The sequence below is a fragment of the Dioscorea cayenensis genome, chromosome 20 (assembly GCF_009730915.1).
Source record: "Dioscorea cayenensis subsp. rotundata cultivar TDr96_F1 chromosome 20, TDr96_F1_v2_PseudoChromosome.rev07_lg8_w22 25.fasta, whole genome shotgun sequence".
Taxonomy (NCBI): domain Eukaryota; kingdom Viridiplantae; phylum Streptophyta; class Magnoliopsida; order Dioscoreales; family Dioscoreaceae; genus Dioscorea; species Dioscorea cayenensis.
The window spans coordinates 30,289,412-30,315,023 of NC_052490.1; the positions used below are offsets into that span (position 1 = coordinate 30,289,412).

The window sequence follows — 25,612 nt, forward strand, 5'->3', positions numbered from 1 at the left end:
CAACCAATTCAATTCTCATCCAAACCCAATTCCAATTCAATTAAAACGAACTTTGCTAAAACCAAATCAAACTCAACTCAATCAATTCAATTCAATTCAACTCAACCAAATCAATTATAACTTGGTTTCGATCCAACCAAATCAACTCTGGCTAACTCAACCAATTCCAATCTAACCATCATCATTAACATCTTAATCATCATAATCATCAACTTAATTAACTAAACTAAACCCTAATCTCGGTGCTACAAGAATTGCTACAAGAAACCGAAAAATCTCATCCTTCATTCAAGCTAGATTCATCACAAATACAACGATTTTTTTCAACACAAATCGAAGAACAATCATCTATAACCATTAAACATGTTTTTTTCCCTACTCAAATCCATCATTATCTTCATCAAATCCATCAAATACACATATATACATGCATACATACACTCATTCATCAAAAAAATACACCAAGAAAAGTTCTTACCAACTAAAACCATCCTCCCATGAGCTCCCTCCCAGCGATCTCCCATCCCCCACCCTCAAATCTCCCATTTTTTTCTCCTCATTTCTTCATTTTTTTTATTTTATTTTTTTTCTTCTCGGGCTATCAGAAGCACAAAGCATGGAGAAGAAGATGTAACAATTTCTCAAACCCTAGATTTTTTTTCCTCTAAATTACATTTTCAGCCGAAATTCACTTTCAATCCCTCCAAATATATTTTCTTACAAAAACAGTCCCCTGAAAAACTCACCAATGATCCCCTGAATTATGAAATAGTATTCTCAAAAAGGTCCTTTCAAATTACCCAACGGTCCCCAGGTTATAACACAACATTTTTTTAAAAAGATCCCTTCCATCTTACTTTTCAGTCCCTCGCTTCCATAAACATTTCATGTCCATCCTTTTCATTTATTTTTTTAACCCAAAAATTTTTTTAAAAAAACTTTTTACATTTAAGTCCTTGTTCTTTCCGCTGGGTTTCTCACCAAAAATTACTCAGACAAAAAAATATTATCGCAACTCGTAGTAATACCCTCAATATTTTTTTCCAAGAATTATCCAAAGGTTCGTGGTATTACAATCCTTCCCCTTAAAAAAATTTCGTCCCCTCGAAATTTCTTAGCACGCATCAACTGATATCACCGAATTTCATTTATCGGTTCCAAGATCTGCTTTCTCTTGCTACAAATACGCTTAATAGTAAATAATCACACTCGCAAATCACTATATATCACCAACAAACAACATGCCAAACACACTTCTTTGGCATCTTCAAGTCAACTCATTTTGATAAAAAAACAATTCCACAAATATCTCAACCCATGATCCCGATCACAAGACACTACTCACTTTTTTGTCTCAAAATGTCAAAACCTACTATCAGCCCCTCAATCCCAACACGCAACTTAGGTTTTTAACCCGATCGAGACTCTAAATACTCTATCGGGCCCTTAACTTTCTCGCTCTAATCACTACTAAACCTTTAAGTCTAGATACGACTTCTAAACTTAGGGCTCGGATCACAACCCGCGATCTCTACCAAACCGGATATCTCAACCCACACTCGATACCAAAAAGATGTCACACCCACCCCTTCTATCGAGGTAGAATGTAGCACCCATCGCTTAAAAATTCCCTTTTAACCTGAAACCCGACACCCCTGCTTTTAAACAAAATCGCACCTACAAATCACAATTTACAACTTTACACCAACTACAGTGTTCAAATACATAAATATCACTGAATACAATAACTCAAATTTATGGGTACAACCGCTACAAGATCACAACACCAACGACAAGAAATAAAGAAAGTGGGGGACCCACCGCAGTCCCCGGACTCAACCCCGACTAGCTCTATAGTCGATCGAGCAATCTAGGGTCCTCGCCTCCCCGCAACTACAAAGACATCTCAAATGGCTCAGAGTGGCTTAATAATTTCAAATACTTAAATACAAGATATATATAGTATATAAATACCAACTTCTCAAATAATTTTCCAACTTTTTCCAAAAATACCGTAATTTTAGCAAAAATACAATCTTTAAAGAACTCTTTGAAACATAAATTCAACATAGATCAACATCAATTGATTTTCTCTAAAAAACACAAATTTTTGTAAGATACCCGCCTCATCACAATTCAAAAAAATAACATAAATTTCAAATTCAAAAATAAACGCAATACCCAACACTCACCCAAAGATAACATGGTCTCAGAAAAACTCTCTAAACCTTCGCCGTGGGTCACGGGCTAGGTTCAGAGCCGCCAAGGAACTCACGTCCTCATCGCTGACCCATCTGGCTCACCCTGGCCGCGACCCCTGGCCACCCGACTGAATATCCAACTGTGGCCTCCGCCTCCCACCCGAACCGCCCTCGTAGAAATCAACACCTGTGTCCACCACGCCACCTCTAAAGGTCGGCTCTGGGGGACCCACTATCGCAGAGTCGGGCCCTTAGCCCGTCACCATCAAAACCATCAAGTAAATACAAAGAATAATACCATCGATATAAATCATATCACGTGATCCTTTTCCGCGACAAGTATTCACATCACTGAAATAAACATTATTTTCCACAAAGCCAACGCCAAAAGTATAACCATGCATAATACCAAGAAAGATCCATGATACCATTCCTATACCAGAATGAAAACCAATTCTACTAACAACGCCGATAAAACATCTTTTAATATGCTCACATGGTTTCGCAAATCACTCCAAATCAAAAGCATATATACCCATCAAAAAAATAAATACAAGAATTGAATAATTAAATCACATATACATGTATTTTTCACTATTCACAAATACGTATAATTATACAAAACCCGATGTATCAATACTGTTATCATGGCACATCGTAGGAAAAATAAATATAAGTATATTTCGACCTTTATACGCAATTAAACATGATAAAATGAAATACTTAAACATTTATTTCCAAAAATACTAGCCATTAAACAATTATTTCAAAAATAATAATAATTAATCATTTATTTAAAAATAATAGCCACTACCAACTCACCCCGTGTCCTCTGGGTTCCTCGCTAGACCCGAACTCCCTCCCAAGACCCGAACAACACCTAATAGTAATAATAATAAAAAAATAAATAACATATTTAAACTCAAAAAGAAAAATACAAAAAAATAATAATCAACTCTATTGGGCCCACTCACTCCAATCGGCTCAAACCCTCGACCTAGATAATCAAATTGGTCTCCAATCGCACTTAAGCCCAACTCAATTTGACTAGACCATTCCTGACCAACCTCGAACCATCCTCAATTCCACTCGAACCAAGCTCAAATTCACTCGAACCAAACTCAATTTCACCGAACCAGGTTTAATTAAACCAATCAGCCTTGAACCAACTCAATTTTATACAAAAATATATTGAACCAACTTGGTTCAGCCCAAAAACCCTTAGCCCAACATCCAAAACCAAAACCCAAATCAACTTCAACTAATTCAATTCAACCAAACCATTCAAGTCCAACCACACTCAACTTGATTTAATCAAACCCCCGACTCGGATCAATTCAATCAAACCCAACCAATTCAATTCTCATCCAAACCCAATTCCAATTCAATTAAATGAACTTGGTTAAACCAAATCAAACTCAACTCAATCAATTCAATTCAATTCAACTCAACCAAATCAATTATAACTTGGTTTGATCCAACCAAATCAACTTGGCTAACTCAACCAATTCCAATCTAACCATCATCATTAACATCTTAATCATCATAATCATCAACTTAATTAACTAAACTAAACCCCTAATCTCGTGCTACAAGAATCAGCTACAAGAAACCGAAAAATCTCATCCTTCATTCAAGCTAGATTCATCACAAATACAATGATTTTTTTCAACACAAATCGAAGCAACAATCATCTATAACCATTAAACATGTTTTTTTCCCTACTCAAATCCATCATTATCTTCATCAAATCCATCAAATACACATATATACATGCATACATACACTCATTCATCAAAAAAATACACCAAGAAAAGCTCTTACCAACTAAAACCATCCTCCCATGAGCCTCCCTCCCACGATCTCCCATCCCCCACCTCAAATCTCCCATTTTTTTCTCCTCATTTCTTCATTTTTTTATTTTATTTTTTTTCTTCTCGGGTTATCAGAAAGCACAAAGATGGAGAAGAAGATGAACAATTTCTCAAACCCTAGATTTTTTTCCTCTAAATTACATTTTCAGCCGAAATTCACTTTCAATCCCTCCAAATATATTTTCTTACAAAACAGTCCCCTGAAAAAAACTCACCAATGATCCCTGAATTATGAAATAGTATTCTCAAAAAGGTCCTTTCAAATTACCCAACGGTCCCCAGGTTATAACACAACATTTTTTTAAAAAGATCCCTTCCATCTTACTTTTTCAGTCCCTCGGTTTCCATAAACATTTCATGTCCATCCTTTTCATTTATTTTTTTTAACCCAAAAATTTTTTTAAAAAAACTTTTACATTTAAGTCCTTGTTCTTTCCGCTTGGGTTTCTCACCAAAAATTACTCCAGACAAAAAAATATTATCAGAATCGTAGTAATACCCTCAATATTTTTTTCCAAAGAATTATCCAAAGGTTCGTGGTATTACACCGTCGGAGTTCGACGATCGAGGACATCATCGAAGTGACCCTTCAAAGACGGCCCTCATTCAAGAAGCTTGCAAAAAGAGGAAAACAATAATGCCTCCGTCTCCACCCGCCGTGACCGACGATGAAATAATAGCAGACTATCGGCAGCAGCACCATCTGGGCTACCGATGTTGTTAACGCTGATGACACGCCCATCACGCGGAGGAGATCGAAGATGGCGCCGAAGTTTGCGCGTGGAAAAGATCGTCGACTCGCTGTTGACGTACATCACGTATACGGTGGAACCGCAGCCGACAACATGGCGATCAAAGACGGACACAATCCATGAAGAAGAACAACCGGACAACGCTGTGTCTCCCATCGATGCCGCCGCCGGAACTCACTGGTTGAGAAGGTCGCTGAGTCTATCCTCAACGAGTGGGAATTCACGGTGGAACCAATCGGCCGACCGTGCCGCATCGAGGCGTATACAATCCCACAAGAACAAGAAGCATTTAAGGAAGTGTCTCCCGTTGATCTGGTCAGTGTCCCCATTAAAGGAAGCCAATAAAAAGTAGAAGAACTTGGAAAGTCTTCATTCAAGAAAAAATACGTCGCCAATCGCTACCAATAGAGCACGAAAGCGGGAGTTGATAAGGATCTTCCTCAACCGCCCCTATGGACAAGTAAGTTTGAAGTTTTTTTATGATATTGTTTAAACTGCTTTTAGTTACCATTTAAGTAGGAGCGTTAACGCTTAAAATTACACGTATAACATTTAACTTATAAGTGATACCCTTTAAATATTACTGCTACTGCTTAAACATTCAATATAGAATTTAAAGTTTATACTTTAACGCTTAATTTTATACTTTACAACATTGTTTACATGTCTTTGTTCCGCTCAACCACGAAAGACCGGTCGCGTGGAAGAACGACTCGCCAAGACCACACCGGGCCAATCTATTCGACCCGCCGAGGGGAAGGAGACGAGTCACGGATCGATGTGATGGACGATTCGTATGTATCTCTGCAAAAAGACGATGAGCGAGCGCCATATCGCTATAAGAGGCGCGCTCCATCACACTGCCACCGGGCCTTGTTCATGTCAAAGCGTGCGATGACGCACATGAATCCATCGATGGCTATGATTGGAGATGCCAGCACGAATCTTGCATGTAAGTGGACATCGTCATCCTCCCGATAATTATGAGTGGCCACTTCCATGTCGCCGCCCTCGATAAATGAAAAACAAGAATACTGTGCATTATTCTTCATGCCAAAGCTAAGAATATGATAAAAAGCGCTAGAAATGGCAAGTGCTTTAATAATTTGTGTTTGTGTAATATTGTTCTGTGAAATAATCGAGCATTCTAATATGAACTTGTATATCTCGACAGTGAACCTATTCGACCTCCTCAGTATCGACATGGAGTTAGGGCGAGTCGACGATCGCAGTACCCGCTTGTTCACTAGCATCGAAGCCCCACGATGTAGGAAGTGTCGATCGCAGCTGGGTCTATGTCATGCGGTTTATCGAAAGCGCTACTGCACGGGTGAGAAGCTACGGGTACTCGCAGACCGACGTCCCCTTATCTCGATTACAGGTATGTTTCCCAGATACTTAGGGAGGGAGGGCAGCTCAGCATCACGACCCGGAGGGGAGTCTTCGCAAGCTGGGTTCTTAGTCATTCTTTCTATATTTGTATACACGATTCTTTCTTTAATAATCCGTATTCATTTGCTTTAACATACACTTCAGTGTTTAAGTATATAGTTCATTGTGTAAATATCAACGTAATTGTTTAAACTCCGCTTTTATCCGTAAAACGAACTGTAGGGAGGTACGCAAGCGGGGTCATAGTCATCAGTATAGGTGTAATAGTTTCAAATGTAAACCGCTTTTAAATTCAATTCATTTTTCCGAAGAATACGATAAATTTTGTCAATGTAAATGTACATGTATCTAAATTCAATTAAATTCATTCTGCTTTCGCTTTTGAGGTTCGTTCTTGTTGGATGATATTGTAGTCCAGTAGGTACATTATCGGGTAGGGTTCTGCTTTCATTTTCATTTTCATTATCTGATTAATATCAACATTCATTTTAACTCAGATAATGATAACTTTTCGCCTTTAACTTTCGCTTTCTCTGCTTTAAGTTTAGGTTTCTCTGCTTAAATTTAATATTTTTCCGCTTAAAATATCCTTATTATTTAATAATATCAATGTAATTACAACAAAAATATACTTAATATTTTCTCGCTTAAAATATCCTTATTACTTAATAATCTCTTATAGAGTGTAATGTAATGTTCCGATTTTTATGTGCGACGGAGTGGAAACGCTGGGGAACCGAGCGTGTATTAATTACGCTTGGGGAACTGCTAGCACCATCCCGTTAGTACATTTTAAGCGGATACAAATTTATTTTAAACGATAAAAAATAACAGTTAAATGTGAGAATAAAAATATTTAAAACGTAAGAGATATATTTAAATATAAAGTTCAATATTTAAACAATAATAAGAAGTATATACACAACGCCTAGCTCAGAACATGATTCATTCCACGATCCGCGATGACGACCAAACGCGAGCAATGGCTACAACGCAACCTGCGGACCTCTGGACGCTACGACTCGATCCTCTTTCGCTCTAGGACACCCGTGTCGCTTTCTCGTCACATAGTGCGTCAAAACGCAGTCAGCGATTTTCATCCATCGCCCGCTATCGTCTCGGATGGGGAATATAGCTTCCTTTATACGCCATTTTGAAGTCGAAGCTTCCTTCCACAACTACCCTGCTGTTTCTCGCTCTTCGAGAATTTGAAGTCAAAAATTCCTTTTGATTGCAAAATTCCTAAGTCGCCTCTGAAATGTTCAACGCCTTCAAAACATCGTCAATATCCAACGACAACACTTCACTTGATCGGATGAGGAAGGAAGGCATGCCACACCCTCGAGCTCGCCATGATGTGGAAATGGTAACCGCCGGATCTCGAATTCCCCGCCAACACTTTAGTTTAAAACGAACACGATCAATATTTAAACAGAGACACAAAAATATTTAAACGATAAACATAAATCTTAAACGTTAAAACAAAAAGTTAAATAATAAGTTAATAAGTTAATCGGAGACAATAGTGTTTAAATGGAAACTTGATAAATGTAAAGCATGGCAGTGGGATAATAAACAATAATTAACTTCTACAACTATATAAACATAAACGAGAAGAAACTTACAACGAGAAGAACTCGCTTTTCGAGGATACGATGCCACATCATCCGCCTCCAACAACAAGATCAACAATGTAACATTTGAAGATGGAGTGCACGTGACACATGCGACTGGAAGTCAACCTCGCTTTTATATGAGACATACTGCTTTTATGTCCATCGTGTGATAAACTTCACCCTCGACACGGAAATATCGAGACCCCATCGCTCACATATTTCAGCTAACACTGATTCCCAAGAAGTCAGTGCCGTGAACATTAGCACTCGTCCCTCCCCGTTGTATCTAGCAATAGCACAAAAACTCTCATAATTTAATCCGAAGAGCTAAAATGGAATACACCAAATGAGAAGAAGAAAAAGAAGAAGAAGAACAAGAACAAGAACAAGAACAAGAAGAACAAGATATGAGCCTTCTAAACTTTGTTTGAGAAAAAAGCAAGGGTGAGGCATTGAAAAACTATGCATAAAGAAAGTTATGATTGGGGCGCCATTTTTTTCCCACTTTTGTGAGGGCAAAAAGGAATTTCATATCGTGGACCCACTTCAACTTACCTGCGGGGGGTTAAAAGGAATGTAAAATATAACGGAGGGTTGTCCGGGGTGTGCAAAAGTTGGAGGGGGTTTTTGGGAAGTTTTGAAAATTACGATGGGTGAACAGTAATTTTCCCTTACATTTATATAAGTAATTAAAATTGTTTTTTAAAACACGCACACGCTTCTAACCCTAAAAACAGAAAAACTAAAAAACTAAAAACAAATTTAATAAATTTATTATTATTAAACTAAAAAACTCTAAATCAAATATCAAATTTGTTGATTAGATTAACTTTAAAAATATATAACATTCAAATGATAAAAAGGCACTTCCGAATTAGAAGTAAAGTTTTTGGATTTTTAAGGTATACAAATTATAAAGGAAACCTATAATTAACAAATGATTATAGTTTAATTCGGAATGATTTGACATAGACAATTAGACATAAACCATTTTTGCATTAATTAATTAATTTATTATAATTACTAATTTACTAGTAAACATAAAAGCTATAAATTATTATATTTTTAAATATAGCGATGAAGTGGGCCAAATTGGCAGTGGGCCACCAAACTAACATGCAAACTGAGTGTCAGAAAAATTTAAAAACAAAAACAAAAGGTAATCAGATTCAAAGTTCACCGACAAGACAAATTGAACATAAAAAAGTACAAGATTCTGAAAATTGAACGCTGATGAACTAGCACAAATATTATCACATTTTCACAAATTATATATATAAATATAAATATAAATATATTATTTTTTTCCTGATTGCCAAAAACAAACATCTTGTCTCAAGACTCTCAAACTCAAAAAGCAATTCATGCCATTTTGCAATCTGCTATACATATATCAACTTAAACAAAAGAGCAAATGAATACTGCAATGTATCATAGTTTCTCTTCAGCAGAAAACCTCACTGCAAAGATTAACTTGAATTGCAGCCATGTTATACTGAACTTGACCAATTCCCTGTCATCATAAATCCATGAAATAAATTAGAGTTCATGCTTCCAATATGTCGGCAAATGAGAAAAGAAAACAAGATGATGATTTTCTATAATTACAACATCACTTGATGGAGTTGAGAAGGTTTAGTAAAGAATGTGAAGTTTCAAACAGTTTGATCTGAAGCATGTAATGATGCACACTCATCAATCATCATGTTTATGTGAAGGTATTACAAGAAAATTGAACATGATTAACAACTAGAAATAAGAGAAAAATATGTCAATGAGAAAGATGTGCAACTAATACTTTTTGCTATTAAGCCAAGCATCCTTTTTGTTTTATGGTCCTTCTTGAACCAGACCTGATCTTAGATGAAGCTAAACAAAATATGATTATAAATTCAGCGTCGGTTCAGCGTGCAGGTATCATGACATCATTATATTACTTACAGACAAGTCAGCCATCCAAATCAGTTGCCGGAACTGACCATATGACGTTGAGTTACTTGAGTATAAGAAAACACATGATGAGCGTTCACATCAACAAATCAGTTGCATTTGACTATTGATTATTTGATGATTGAATTAAATATGAAACAAAAACATTCCAATGAAAACATGACAAAAATTACAGAATGAATTATAAAGGTCAAAACTCAAACTGAAACTAAACAACATAACATGCATATTGCAAAGCTGCAACCTTATAATTTGCTTCAAGTGATATCCAGAGCACAAGTATACATAATGAAAACGAAAAATAGTGTGTTCCTCTCCAATTAACTAATTTCTGCTAATGCTAAACAATCCTAAATAAGAAAATTTTGATGAGGAATGCAGATTGATGATATCTCTACTTTCTCTTCAAAAAATTCCATTACTTGACAAATGATCTCTCCATATGATAAACAAGCAGCAGCAAAATCTACCATGACATGCTCATGTTTGCAGAATTAACAAAGAAATAAAATGTTAATATATCAAGACTTCAAATATATATGAAAACATCAACTGTTTTCAGATAAACATACAAAGGAAATATGAAGCACAAAAGAAGGAAAGGCTCTTAGTTATCCCTCTGCAATTAACTTCCTAAGATTATATGTAAAACATGATCGGAGTCAGTTTTTCATTAAAATTCAGAATAATGCACACAATTACATAACTATTACTCAATCCAAAGAATTACCAAACAGAACATTAAGCCAGAGATATGAAGCAATTCCAAAAGCCATATAAACTTAATAAACAACTACATATAAGCTAAGCCATGCTCCATATAGAAATTGAAGATAATTTAGTGCATCAATAAATAAAACAACTTCATAAATCTCAGAAGAACAATGGTACAAGATTCAAGCCTGAATAATAACCACATAAAAGCAAAAATTTACCTAAAAGGATACCAAAAACCACACACATATATATAAATCAAGCATATAGTTTCATCAAGAGGAACTTCAAAGAGAGGATTTTTCACCAAAAACTCAAATCAAACGAAACTCAAAATCAAGCATAAAAAACTAATTTTTCAGAACCAAAAAAAAATCAAGCAGATCAAAACATGAACAAAAACCAAATCAAAATCAAAACCCTAAAACAGAACAAGATGAAAGGACAAAGCTGTATACCAGAGGGGGGGTGGGGAATGGAGATCGAGAAGATGAAAAATTCACCACCAGCCATTGACGACCTGGGTGTATCTATCCTTGAGCCACCTGAAGCTCTTCCTGAAAGACCCTTTCATCCTACCCTCCATAGTATAGATCTTATAGCCAGCCACCCTCTTCTTCCTCTGAAGCTCAGGGTCCTTGAAGCTCCAGCTACTCTTCGGAGCTGAAGACGAGGATGATGAGGCAGAGACGCTCTTCCCCTTCTTGAGCTTGATTTCTCTGGGCGGCTGGCTTGCTTGCTGCGAGTATGCATAGGATGCACTATAGCTCCTCAAATCATGCATCCCTGATGGTGGATATGGTGCTATCCCCACTCCTCTACCTCCTCCTCCACCTCTATAGACTTCGATTTGCATCCTATCATCTCCATACGCCCTTGATCTCCATTCCTCCATTGCTCTCCTCTTCCTCTCTCTCTCTCTCTCTCTCTCTCTCTCTCTGTGTGTGAATGGGAACGACTTGGGTTTCTATGTTTGAATGATAATATTCTTTTTTCCTGGGGGGTTTTCTGTATATATATATTATATATATAGAATGCCACCATTCACGGTAGCTAATAAATGCGTGTAGACCCCTGTGAAAATTTATAATTATTTTTTGTAGCACTTTTTTATCTCATGGATTAGTTGATGTATAATTATGAATTTTTTTAGGAAATTAAATTTTTTTTTCAAATTTGTTAATTCAACTTTGTATTTTGAAATTTAGTGATAGGAAAGGGAAAATGTTGTACCCTGTCCTGATTTAGACCTCGACTTATTTAGATACGCAGATAGGGATAAAAATGGTCATTTTCAGCATTAGTGGCAGATATTTGCATGACTCGCACGATAGTTGTGCGTAAAACCAGCCAAAAACCAGCAAAGAAACAGTCTTTTTGACTCATTCCTCTTTATTTTTAGTACTAGAGGCGATTTTGGTAATTTCAGTCTTCAAAAATCTGAGAATTTAGAGAGGCTGAAGCACGTGGCAAACTTGTTTCTAGCCCATTCTTTTCTTTCTTTCTTCTAAGCCTTTCCTTCTTGCTTCCTTGCTTCTTGTTCTTCTTGTTCGACCGAGCATAAATTTAGAAACAAAAAAATCTTTCCGCGAGAATTTCCGCGACCTTCAATACCAAATTTATTCCTCTCTCACTCCCGAATCCGGTAAGCCTTATATCCAATGTTTTTTTGTTTTGTATTTTACCCGTATTTCCTTGTTTTTAGAAATATAAAAAATTTCGATTTCTCCATGAATATGATGATCCATAGGCTTAAATTGAAGCTCAATGATTTATAATGCATGTATGAGGATGTTGTAGAAGAAAATTTTTCGATTTAGGGTTGTAAATTGGGAGAAAACCATAGTATAAGGTTCGGAGTTCATCGTAGCAATTTCGAAATTATCGTAGCACCGAAAAATTTTGAGCCTTTTCTCGGTATTTCTTTGGTCCACATTGAAGCTCTTCTTACCCTCGAACTCATTGGAACTAGTTTTACTCCATTATGATGTCGTTTGGATCCAAAATGACGATGTTTTGCCCTAAAACCCTAAGGTTCCGTATTAGACATGTAAAATTGTATTTTCATGCATTTTCTTTGGTCATCATTCTTATGTTCGTTAGAATTTGAATTCCCTGCTTGTATCTAGGTGGCGAAGCATCCTCTAAGGGGAAGGAGCTCGCCAATCAGTAAGGGCGTCTCGGGACGAGACGACGGGTTCTGTGAGTGGTTAAATTTCTAATTGCATAGATTTAATAAGAGTACTAAAGTATTTGTTCATGTGTTTTATCACATAAATTTGATGATAAATTGGTTTCCCTGATATATATTTTGAGTACGAATTTACTTGAAATGGTTAAACCTAGAATGCTTATACCTATTTATTTTGAAAGAAACATGTTTACTTGCATTTCCGTGTTTATATGCAAATGAGATATGGTTTAAAGTACATTTCTGTATTTATATGCAAATGAGATATGGCTTGATGTATATTTCCGCATTTGTATGCAAATGGAACATGGTTTAATGTATATTTTCTGGTTTAAACATTGTGCGATGGATTCTTTGAATTGGAAATTGGAAAGAATTATATGTGGCATTCAGTTTTAATGGTGACGGCGGACTTTAGTCCGACACTGCAGTGTGGGGTTCCACGGTCCGGCCTGATGGGAGGCGGCGTGGTTAACCCTGGTTTACCCTGGTCAAGAGGTGCGCGGAGCCATTGACAGGGGGTTCTGTTATGTGAGAAACCCGGGGTCACCACACGGGGATCTCAGTGGCCAACACCAAGGAAAGGCAACTCTTTTAAATTTTAAAAAGTTTTAAAAACTCCTTGGTGGTTCCACAGCTAGTCGCGGCCACGATTAGTGTGGGAACTGTTTTAGGCCAGCCTGTATTTTTGCGTACTATGTTCATTATGTTTTTAAAATGTTATTTGCTTTTTCCTATTGATGAATCCTCGTGTTATTTGTTAATATGTTGAATACTTGAACCGATATATGCTATTATTTTTTTCTTCGAATTACCATTTGAAATATTTTTATCACTCTGTTACATCTATGCCGACACCACTCACCTGGGTAACCTCTCGTTACTCACCACTCCCCTTTTTATCTTTTCGATCGCGACGCTGGACGTAGTCAGGCTGCAGTGCAAAGAGAGTGGTCTATCTCGCACTTCTTGTTTAGGTTTGTTATAGTATGCATGACCCTTTTATGGATCCACTAGACTCGACCTTATATGTGGTTCTTGTATTTATATTTCGGGTTGTATCTTAAAAACCCCGGGTTTGTGTCAGTTATTGTTGTTATTGTGTTTAGGGTTCCTAGTACTGGGGAACCCTATTTGTGATATTTTATTATGTTGTCTTCTAGTTATATAATTGTGATAACAGGTTTATATTGAGCCTTACGGGCGACCCGAAAGTGGGGCCATTGTGGGACCCACTTCTTGTCGTCGTGGCGGTTGCCACGCGTCTTGCTAGGGTTCGGGCGTGACAATTTTTAGTGGTATCGAGCTAGAGGTTTACATTGATCTTAGTTCAAATTATAAAACCGTTGTCCTTAAAGACTAGTGGATCCACTCATCGATTTGCATCGAGCATAAGTGCATATAGGAGTTAAGCTTTAAAATTTGTCTCTCTTTGTTTATTTCGCCTAGAATGCCAAAGACAACGCTCCACGTCACGCTGCCGAGGAGCTAGTGTTCCTTCTAGGGAACCTACTCCCTCGCTCAACCTCCTTCTCCCCATAGGCAAGAGGTCAATTCAGACACGAGCCCTCGCCGTGGCGCTCGTGTATGCTCCTCGAGTTCCGTGTCCTATACCCTCGATCGTAACCCCGTGAGTAGCACCACCACCGAAGCTCTTCGTAGCTTTAAGGCATATTGGGATGCCCGAGGTCGCCACCGACATATCGTGAATATCGTGACTTTCTTGGTTATCGAGCTCGCTTTGGGGGACGACCCCATACTCGAGCCGATGTCTGCATCCACCACCACCACCCCCAATGCCTTCAGTTCAGCAAGCACCAGTGGAAGACAGTAAAATCAGTCAGAGCCTAATTTTGTCCAAGTTACTGAAGGAAGTGGTTCAGTTGGCATTGAGGGCTGAGAAATTGGTTCTTGAAGGTAAACGCCTTCGTGAAAAATCTAGCCAAGAGAAGAAACTCGATTTTTCAAGGCCGTCCCAAGCGCAGCAAGAGTGAGGGTACTTCTTCAGTTTTTTTCAGATCCGGGCTCACCGACCTCCATCGAGGCAAGTCGGGCAATCGGAAGGGTGCTACATCTGCGAGTGGCAGTTATGGAGGAAAATCAACTGGAAATGTTCCTAGGTGCCAGAACTGCAATAGATTTCATCCAGGTCCATGCCGTGAGCCACGCAGATGCTATCAGTGTGGGCAGACTGGTCACCTTAAGTCAGCATGTCCAGAGTTAGGCCGTACAACACCAGGTTCAGGACCTCCTCCCTCGCGGACGACTGCAGTCGGGCCTAAGGGTGTACCGCCTACTACTTCTACACTGCTGCCCCTACCGCATCGCTTGTCGCTAGTAATAGTCCACAAGGTGGGAACAAAGACGACCTCGACCCGCTCTCGCACTGCAGTTTTTGCCATGATCAATGAGGAAGTCAAGATGCACTCCAACGTGATTACGGTGTATCGTATCCATTTTTTTCAAAGATGATGCACATGTTTTGATAGACTCGTGGTCGAGAGATCTTTTTGTTAGCACTCGCATTTTCATGTCATGCCGATAGAATAGCCTCCCCATTAGATCGTGAACTCGATCCAAACACCTCGGGTCAAGAGATTGTCGTGGAGGTTGTTTTTTTCGTGGGATGTCCTATCAAAGTGAAGAGTGTAGATTTTGAGGCGATCTCGATTCCATCGAGATGCGAGATTTTGATGCCATACTTGGTATGGACTCGGGTTGAATAGGCATAAGGCTTCCATTGATCGCTTCAGAAGGAAGTGACTTTGCAAAGCTCTCATGGACTCGAATATTGTGTTTGAAGGGTGAAAGGAAGGTTCTTTTCGAGGTGTGTGATATCTTCTATGGAAACAAGGAAACTTGTACATGCAAGGGATGTGAGGTATACTTGGCTCACATAGTAGATACAAGAATTGTTGGACCAAACCTCAAGGATGTTCCTATTGTTCAGGAGTTCAAGGATGTATTTCTTGAGGAATTGCCTGGATTGCCTCCAGATCGAGAGTTTGAGTTTGCTATTGACTTGCTACCGGGTACTGCTCCAATCTCCATTCCTCCGTATCGTATGGCACCAACAGAACTTAAGGAGCTAAAAAGTACATGCTACGTGACTTGGTGGATAAGGAGTTTATACGCCCGAGTGTGTCACCGGGTGCTCCAGCTTCTTTGTGAAGAAGAAGGATGGTTCCTTCAGATTGTGTATAGACTACCGGCAGTTGAACAAGGTGACTATTAAGAACAAATATCCTTTACCCAGAATCGATGATTTATTTGATCAGTTACGTGGAGCAAAAGTGTTTTCAAAGATTGATCTCCGGTCTGGTTATCATCAGTTGAAGATCAAGGAAAGTGATGTGCCGAAGACAGCATTTCGCACACGATACGGGCATTATGAATTTTTGGTCATGCCTTTCGGTCTGATTAATGCTCCGGCTGCTTTTATGGATCTAATGAACAGAGTCTTCAGACCTTATCTCGACAAGTTTGTAATTGTCTTTATCGATGACATTTTGATCTACTCAGCAAATGAAGAAGAGCATGTGCAACATTTGCGTATAGTATTGCAGATCCTTCGAGAAGAGAAGTTGTATGCTAAATTCTCAAAGTGTGAGTTTTGGTTGCATGAAGTGGTCTTCTTAGGACATGTTGTATCTGGAGAAGGAATCAGTGTGGATAGAAAGAAAGTTGAAGCAATCATTGATTGGGAACAACCGTAGAATGTGTCCAAGTTCAAGTTTCCTTTGGTTTGGCCGGGTTATTATCGGCGCTTTGTGGAAGGGTTTTCTCGATTGTCGCACCTTTATCACGGTTGACTCGAAAGGAGGTAAAGTTTGTTTGGGATGAGAAGTGTGAGAGCAGCTTCCAAGAATCAAGAACCGCCTGATTTCAGCGCCAGTGCTCACTCTGCCTACCAGTGGTAAAGAGTTTGTAGTGTTCAGCGATGCATCACGACAGGATCTTGGCTGTGTATTAATGCAAGATGGGAAGGTAATAGCTTATGCTTCGCGACATTTGAAGAAACATGAATTGAATTACCCTACCCATGATTTGGAGTTAGCAGCAGTAGTTTTTGCCCTGAAGATTTGGCGACATTATCTGTATGGAGAGAAATGCTTAATTTACACTGATCATAAGAGTTTAAAGTATTTGTTTGCTCAAAAAGGAGCTCGAACTTGAGGCAGAAATAAGATGGCTAGAGTTAATCAAGGATTATGATTTGGTGATCGATCTACCATCCGTGGAAGGCCAATGTGGTAGCAGATGCTCTAAGTAGGAAAAAACTTCCACTTCTTTAGCTTCTACTACAACATCTTATCGGTCTCAACTTGCAGCTCTTCGAGACATGGATGTGAGACTTAAGATCGAGCCAAAGGGAGTTTTGTTGGCAAATTTTGTGGTGAGACCATCATTATCGGAGCAGATTCGTAAATCTCGAGAGAATGTATGAAGAGTTAATGAAGGAAATACGAGACTCGGAAAAAGGTGAACCTAGCGATTTTGAGCTTCGCAGTGATGGTATTCGGAATTTCGTGGAAGAGTTTGTGTTCCAAGGGATGCGAACTCAAGTGCTATCCTAGAAGAAGCTTACTCCCTCGCCTTATGCTATACACCCGGTAGCACTAAGATGTATCGCATCTATCGTGGGAAAAATTATTGAGTGGTCCGGAAACGAAGCGTGAGATCGCAGAATTTGTAGCAAGATGCTTAGTTTGTTAGCAAGTAAAAAGCAGTAACATCAACAGCCCGGTGGGACTATTACAACCTTTACCTATTCCGAATGGAAGTGGGAGCATATTACTATGGACTTCGTGGTTGGCTACTGCAGTACTCTTCGAGGGTATGATGCTGTGGGTTCTTGTGGACCGTTTGACAAAGTCAGCCCATTTTCTGGCCATTCATACCAAATATTCCTTGGAGAAGTTAGCGAAGCTATTTATAAGCGAAATTGTTAAACTCCATGGAGTACCTGTTTCAATTGTGTCTGATCGTGACCCGAGATTTACATCTCAATTTTGGCCTAAGTTTCATCAGGCTCTTGGGACAACTTTGAGATTCAGTACGGCTTACCATCTCAGACAGATGGCCAATCAGAGCGTACGATCCAGACACTTGAGGATATGCTGAGGGCTTGTGTTCTCGATTTCCAAGGAAGTTGGGACAAGCACTTACCTCTAGTGGAATTCGCTTACAATAATAGCTTCCATGCAAGTATTGGTATGGCTCCTTATGAAGCTTTGTATGGGCGTAAGTGTCGAACACCCCTCTGTTGGGATGAAGTTGGTGAAAGAAAGTTGCAAAATGTAGAACTAATTGAGGTAACCACAGAAAAAGTGAAGGTAATTCAAGACAGGCTAAAAGTGGCCCAAGACCCAAGCAAAAGAGCTATGCTAACAACGAGAGAAGAGATTTAGAATTCCAAATTGGTGATGTAGTTTTTTTCTCAAGATATCACCTTGGAAGGGAGTAATTCGGTTCCGTGAGTGGGGAAAGTTAAATCCTCGCTATATTGGGTCATTCTTGATACTTGAAAAGAATTGGGCCAGATGGCTTATAGATTACAGATTGCCACCGAGTTAAAGAAGATCCATAATGTTTTTCATGTTTCATTGTTGAAGAAGTATGTACCAGATCCGTCGCATGCACTTGAAACACCTCCAGTTGAACTCCCGAGAAGATTTGACTTTTTTGAAGTGAGACCTGCTCGTATCCTTGATCGGCTAGAAAAAGTGCTTCGGGGAAAGGTGGTGCCAGCTTAGTAAAAGTTCTTTGGAGAAGTGATCGATCGAGGAGTTGACTTGGGAACCCCGAACGGTTCATGAGAAAGAAATATCCTCATTTATTCAAAGTGAGTTGGGTAGTCGAAATTTTGAGGACAAAATTTTTTTTAAGGAGGGTAGAGTGTTGTACCGTCTCCCGATTTAGACCTCGGGCCTATTTAGATTTTTATGCTTGCATTAGGGATAAAAATGGTCATTTTGCATTAGTGGCATATTTGCATGATCGCACGAGAGTTGTGTGTGAAAACCACCAAAAACCGAGGGCAAAAACAGTCTTTTTGGACTCATTCCTCTTTATTTTTGTATTAGAGGGCATTTTGGTAATTTCAGTCTTCAAAAATCTGAGAATTTAGAGAGGCTGAAGCACGTGGCAAACTTGTTTCTAGCCCATTCTTTTCTTTCTTTCTTCTAAGCCTTTCCTTCTTGCTTCCTTGCTTCTTGTTCTTCTTGTTCGGCCGAGCATAAATTTAGAAACAAAAATCTTTCCGGCGAGAATTTCCGGCGACCTTCAATACCAAATTTATTCCTCTCTCACTCCCGAATCCGGTAAGCCTTATATCCAATGTTTTTGTTTTGTATTTTACCCGTATTTCCTTGTTTTTAGAAATATATAAAAATTTCGATTTCTCCATGAATATGATGATCCATAGGCTTAAATTGAAGCCAATGATTTATAATGCATGTATGAGGATGTTGTAGAAGAAAATTTTCGATTTAGGGTTGTAAATTGGGAGAAAACCATAGTATAAGGTTCGAGTTCATCGTAGCAATTTCGAAATTCATCGTAGTAATCGAAAAATTTTTGAGCCTTTTCTCGTATTTCTTTGGTCCACATCAAGCTCTTCTTACCCTGAACTCATTGGAACTAGTTTTACTCCATTATGATGTCGTTTGGATCCAAAATGACGATGTTTTGCCCTAAAACCCTAAGGTTCCGTATTAGACATGTAAAATTGTATTTTCATGCATTTTCTTTGGTCATCATTCTTATGTTCGTTAGAATTTGAATTCCCTGCTTGTATCTAGGTGGCGAAGCATCCTCTAAGGGGAAGGAGCTCGCTAATCGATAGGGGCGCCCTCGGGGACGAGACGACGGGTTCTGTGAGTGGTTAAATTTCTAATTGCATAGATTTAATAAGAGTACTAAAGTATTTGTTCATGTGTTTTATCACATAAATTTGATGATAAATTGGTTTCCCTGATATATATTTTGAGTACGAATTTACTTGAAATGGTTAAACCTAGAATGCTTATACCTATTTATTTTGAAAGAAACATGTTTACTTGCATTTCCGTGTTTATATGCAAATGAGATATGGTTTAAAGTACATTTCTGTATTTATATGCAAATGAGATATGGCTTGATGTATATTTCCGCATTTGTATGCAAATGGAACATGGTTTAATGTATATTTTCTGGTTTAAACATCTGTGCGATGGATTCTTTGAATTGGAAATTGGAAAAGAATTATATGTGGCATTCGGGCTTTTAATGGTGACGGCGGACTTTTAGTCCGACACTCGCAGATGTGGGGTTCCACGGTCCGCCTCGATGGGAGGCGGCGTGGTTAACCCCGGGTTTACCCCGGTCAAGAGGTGCGCGGAGCCATTGACGTGGGGGTTACGTTATGTGAGAAACCCGGGGTCACCACAGGGGATCTCGAGTACAACACCAAGGAAAGGCAACTCTTTTAAATTTTTAAAAAAGTTTTAAAAACTCCTTGGTGGTCCCACAGCTAGTCGCGGCCACGATTAGTGTGGGGAACTGCTTTTAGGCCAGACTGTATTTTTTGCGACTATGTTCATTATGTTTTAAAATGTTATTTGCTTTTTCCTATTGATGAATCTCGTGTTATTTGTTAATATGTTGAATACTTGAACCCGATTATATGCTATTATTTTTTTCTTCAATTACCATTTGAAATATTTTATCACTGCTACATCTATGCCGACACCACTCACTCGGGTAACCTCCGTTACTCACCACTCCCCTTTTTATCTTTTCGCATCGCGACGCTGATGTAGTCAGTGCAGCGTCAGAGAGAGTGGTCTATCCGTACTTCTTGTTTAGGTTTGTTATAGTATGCATGACCCTTTATGGATCCACTAGACTTGACCTTATATGTGGTTCTTGTATTTATATTTCGGGTTGTATCTTAAAACCCCTGGTTTTAGTCTGTATTATTAGTTGTTACTTTGTGTTTAGGGTTCCTAGATCTTGGGGAACCCTATTTGTGATATTTTATTATGTTGTCTTCTAGTTATATAATTGTGATAACAGGTTTATATTGAGCCTTACGGCGACCTGAAAGTGGGGCCATTGTGGGACCCACTTCTTGTCGTCGTGGCATGTTGCCACGCGTCTGTTAGGTTCGGGCGTGATGAGAAAATATTTGGAATTGGAAATTTTTTTGGGTTTTATCTATTTTTGGATAATAATATTTTAAATATTTATTATAATATTTTATCCTCAATGATAATATTGAAATATTAATTACTAGAATTAATTTGAAGAAAAAATTATGTTTTTCTTGGGATAGATACGGAAGTGCACCTTAAAAATTTATTCTTTGGGACGGTTAATATGGGGAGTAAAAAATTATATAGTTCGAAATATAGTTTGAAAAAGAAAAAGAAAAAGAAAAAGAAAAAGAAAAAGGAAGGATGAAAGAAAAAATTATGAAACTCCAAATGGAACAAGTGAGATGAAATTTAACATTTATAAGCTTTCAAGAAATCAATTAACGTGAATATAGAAATAAATATTTATTTATAAAACATTACTCCTTAATCAGAGAAATATTCAATGTTTAGAATAAGCATTGAATGAACCCAAATTTGAGAAAATTTTGTTTTTATTTTTATTCCCCAAATCCAACTCAATAATGACACACATTCACTTGGTTTTGTTAGTTGGACATTGCCTACCATTTATTTATTTATTTATTTATTTTCTACATATTTATAAAGATAAACATTTAGATTTTATATAGATTTATTTTTTGATTGATTATAATATTTGGTTTGATTTACCAATTAAAGCAATGAGATTTGGAATCATGCCCATGTTCATAGGCCATGGAAAAAAAGAAGTGGAGATTGAGTTGGCATGCTTTGTCAATAAGCATTAATAATGTAATAATGTGATTTGGCATTGAATATGTTAATTAATTATTTGATGTGAACCTAATAAAGAAGGAACCGAAATTCAATTTTGTGATTCCTGAAAGAGATTTAAAGAAGGGATAGAGAAAGAAAATTAAATTAAATTAAAGTAAAGTAAGAAAAACAAAGAGGAGTTTGAAACTTTGAACTTTGTGTTGATTTTTGACTTTTCAAATTTGGATGCTGATTCATTGACCTTTTTAACTTTAGAAATTGGTTTTGTGTGTGTACGTGTGTTTCCCCCGTTAGTCTAAAGTTTTTTTTTTTTGTTATTTTATACATTAATTAGCCAATTCAGCACATAAATTATTTTTATAGGTTAGAAGATTATTTTGCAGTTTTCATTAAAATGGTGAAAAGGGAGCTTATAATTTGCCTATGAATTGAAATTTTATGGCTTTCGATTGTGTATAATTCTGTTCATTGAGTCCTTTATAGAAAAAATCATTTTTTTTTTTTTAGATTTGCGGGTTAATTTTTTTGATAAATCACTCAACTTTGTCGAAATATCGGTTTGCTCACGAATTTTGGTTTGTTTAAAGTCATTTCATTAAACAGCTCACTCGGCGATTATCATGCACATCGACGCGGCGGCTCGAAAAACCCAATCGCAGGCTCCACGCCGCCTAACGACAATGCTAATTCACCGAGTGACTTGTTTGTGAAATAGCTAGTGACTTTTAATGAAAGACTTTCAAACAAAACCAAAATTCATGAAAGAACCGATATTTCGACAAAGTTGAGTGATTTATCAAAAAAAATTAACCTAGATTTGCGTGGTATAGAATTCATCATTTTAGGATTATGCTAGTCCATGATATATTTTTTTTAAGGCTTATGTGACAGGTCATTATTGTTTCACAGTTTAACTCACCTTGCATGATAAATTTTTAGAGGTTATTGAACTACCGTAACTGGTGCATCTTTGTATGTATTTGTCCTTATCATCTTTTGACAATATATATGTATGACAAAAAAAAAATGTGAGAATTTTGAGTTGATTTTTGTTTTGTTTTCTCCTCCCATTCGTATTTATTTGCACTTGTAGATACATCAATGATAGAATCATTTCTGATTGAAAGAAATCTAGTTTATCACACCTACAACTCAAATGGAAGTCTAGCCTTTCATGGTTTAAAAATTCTGAAATCCTCCCCTAGAAAGTTTTTTTTTTTTTAGAAAACTCTATTTATTCAGGTGTGGATGGCAAATTATTTTTTTCCTAAAATTACCCCAAATTTCTCTCAATTCTCTTTTAAATGCAATTATTTTTTTAAATCATTTCACTTTCTCATTTTTTTTAAATGCATGGGACTTTCTAAAAAATATTCCCTCCACTTTCTATTTAATTATCTCTCTCATGTTTGCTCTGCAATTTCTTTGAATGAGGAGTATGGAACAACATGTTGAACATGAATCCAAATTTATAGGCATATTTCTTTATCGGGAATAAAAATGAATTTCAAACAAAATATTTTCAACTGGTATATTTCCTTCCTTTTCTATTAACTGTAATATTTGAATTTTACATAAAATATTAAGGTTGTTATTAAAGTTTGTAAAATCTAAAATTAAAATTATGATAAGATATTTTATCGATGTTAGAGTTATTTATTGTTATTAATACATTTGTTGCTAAATGAGAAGAAAGATAAAATTGAATAAAAAATAATAATTAATGCTTATAGAACTTTTAAATGTGACAAATAATTTTAAAAAAATTAAATATGACAATTAATATGAAATGAATATTGCTAAAACCACCGTATTTAATCTTATCATAATCTTTGAATGTGGGGGTCAAAAAATAATTTTTAAAAAACTCTTTGTTGATGTTAGAAAATAACAAATAAAGAAAAATAAGGATATTTGACAAATAAACAAATATGAATGACAATGAAAGTATTTTCTATAATGAATGACAGAAAAAATGATAATTTAATTTAATTTTTGTAAGTTCTAATTCATTTTTATTAATAGAACAATGTAAACAAATAAAAATATAGTATAAGCAAATATTGTTTGTTAAAAAAAAGAAACCAATATGATTTGTTTGGAATGTGATTGATATTTCATATTTTAATGAAATTTCTTTAAATAATGTGAGATTTAATTTAACATTGTTTGTTGGTTGATGGGGCTAACTTTTCTACTTATCGTTTATTGCATTAATTCAGTCAACATCTACATAGTTAATAACATGATGATTAAATTTATATTTTAAAAAATGTTTACGAACTAAAACTTTGTTGGCTATTTATTTATTTATTTAAATAGTGCAAATAATATTTCAATTAAATAATCAATTTATTAGTTAAAAATTAGTAACTGTGACTGAGTATAAAATATTTTTTTATAAATAATATAAATTTAGTTTATAAATATTAACTTTAATTTATATAAATCAAGTCCGTCAACATGAAAATTGTCCTTTAAATTCTAAGTTTATATTATTTTAATTAGTGTCAAAATTACATCAAAAGTTTCTTCCAAATTAAATTCGGATGATCATATATTCAACCTCAATTTATTTCAGCCAATCAAACTACCTTATAAATTTCATCAATAGTAATAATAATAATATTATTATTATTATTATTAATTGAAGAAAAACATTTGACAAACAGACGCCGGGTTTCATATTAATTTTCTTAAATTGAAATTTTCCTCTTTATAATGATCATAAATGTTCTTTCTTTTCAAAATTTTTATATTTTTATTAATGAATATAATACAATTAAAAAAATGGGAAGTTAGTTGTAACACGTAATCCACTAATTTATGATGCAACTGCCACTTGAACCTAATCATTATATATTATCAAATATAGATTACAACTTGTGTGGTCACTCATAATAAAAATTACGCTTATTTCTTAAAAAAATATATATACTAATCGATATTTTTAATTCCACTTGAAATTATTTTAAATTAAAGCCATAACTTAATGTTTATTTATTTTGGTCTTTAAACTCAAAAATACATGAGCTACAACAAATATATTTATGTTGATTTTTAAACTATATAATAATACTTGAATGTTTGTTTTTAGTCTTTTGAACTAAATTGATATCTATAACTTAGTTAAATTGGAAATTAATATAATTTTAATAAAATGAATAATTTTGTGAAGTTCTTAAACAAACTCTTATATCAACTCAATTATATTGTTTGATTTATTTTGACATTTTTAAATTTTACTTGAGATAATTACTTTATAGTTATAGAATTTGATCATAGATTTAGATAAACCTCCATATTTAATAAAAATAATAATTATTATTTATATCAATGAAAAAATATCCATTAATAAATATTTGATTTATTATAGAATTTGACTATCATTATAAAGAAGATTTTTTTAAAAATAAAAAATAAAAAAGATTTTGTATATAACATTTATTTTGATAGTAATATAAATATTTAAACATAATTTTTGAACCAATATGATTATTCGAAAGCATTTTACTCGTCAAGGTCTCATTTAATTTTATTTAATGTACTCCATTTCATATTAATGAGCTTTTAATTATAATTAAAAATGTCTATTTTTTAATATAAAATATTAAATATTCACATATTTATATCTATGAAAAAATACAAGGTTGTCAGACCCGGCCCGGGCATTGACCCGGTTAAGGCCAGGGGTCAGGGGTCAATGGGTTCGACCGGGTCGAACCGGGGTTGAACCGGAATCAATAATAAAATATAAAAAAAATATTATAATAATTATTAATGAACAAATATAATATTAAAACTATAATTATAATATAAAAAATTACTCAAATTTGATATTTAAATTGATAAATGACATTATATGCACTGGTGTTTTCTAATTATGTCATTTATTTTTAATTTTTTTTAAACATTTACAAATTTAATATATTAATATATAATTATTGAACTTCTCTCGGTGTTTTTTATTTATTTGTTTGTTTATTGATTGATTTTGTCAGAATAGATAAGAAATTTAATTTACT

At 35.8% G+C, this 25,612-nt stretch overlaps 1 protein-coding gene across 1 annotated transcript; it reads right to left on the minus strand.

Moving 5' to 3' along the window:
• Positions 1–10,998: 10,998 nt before the first annotated feature.
• Positions 10,999–11,394, minus strand: LOC120251423. The gene has a single exon (XM_039259944.1). The coding sequence runs from the start codon at positions 11,392–11,394 to the stop codon at positions 10,999–11,001; it is 396 nt and encodes a 131-aa protein (XP_039115878.1).
• Between the last annotated feature and the right edge of the window lie 14,218 nt (positions 11,395–25,612).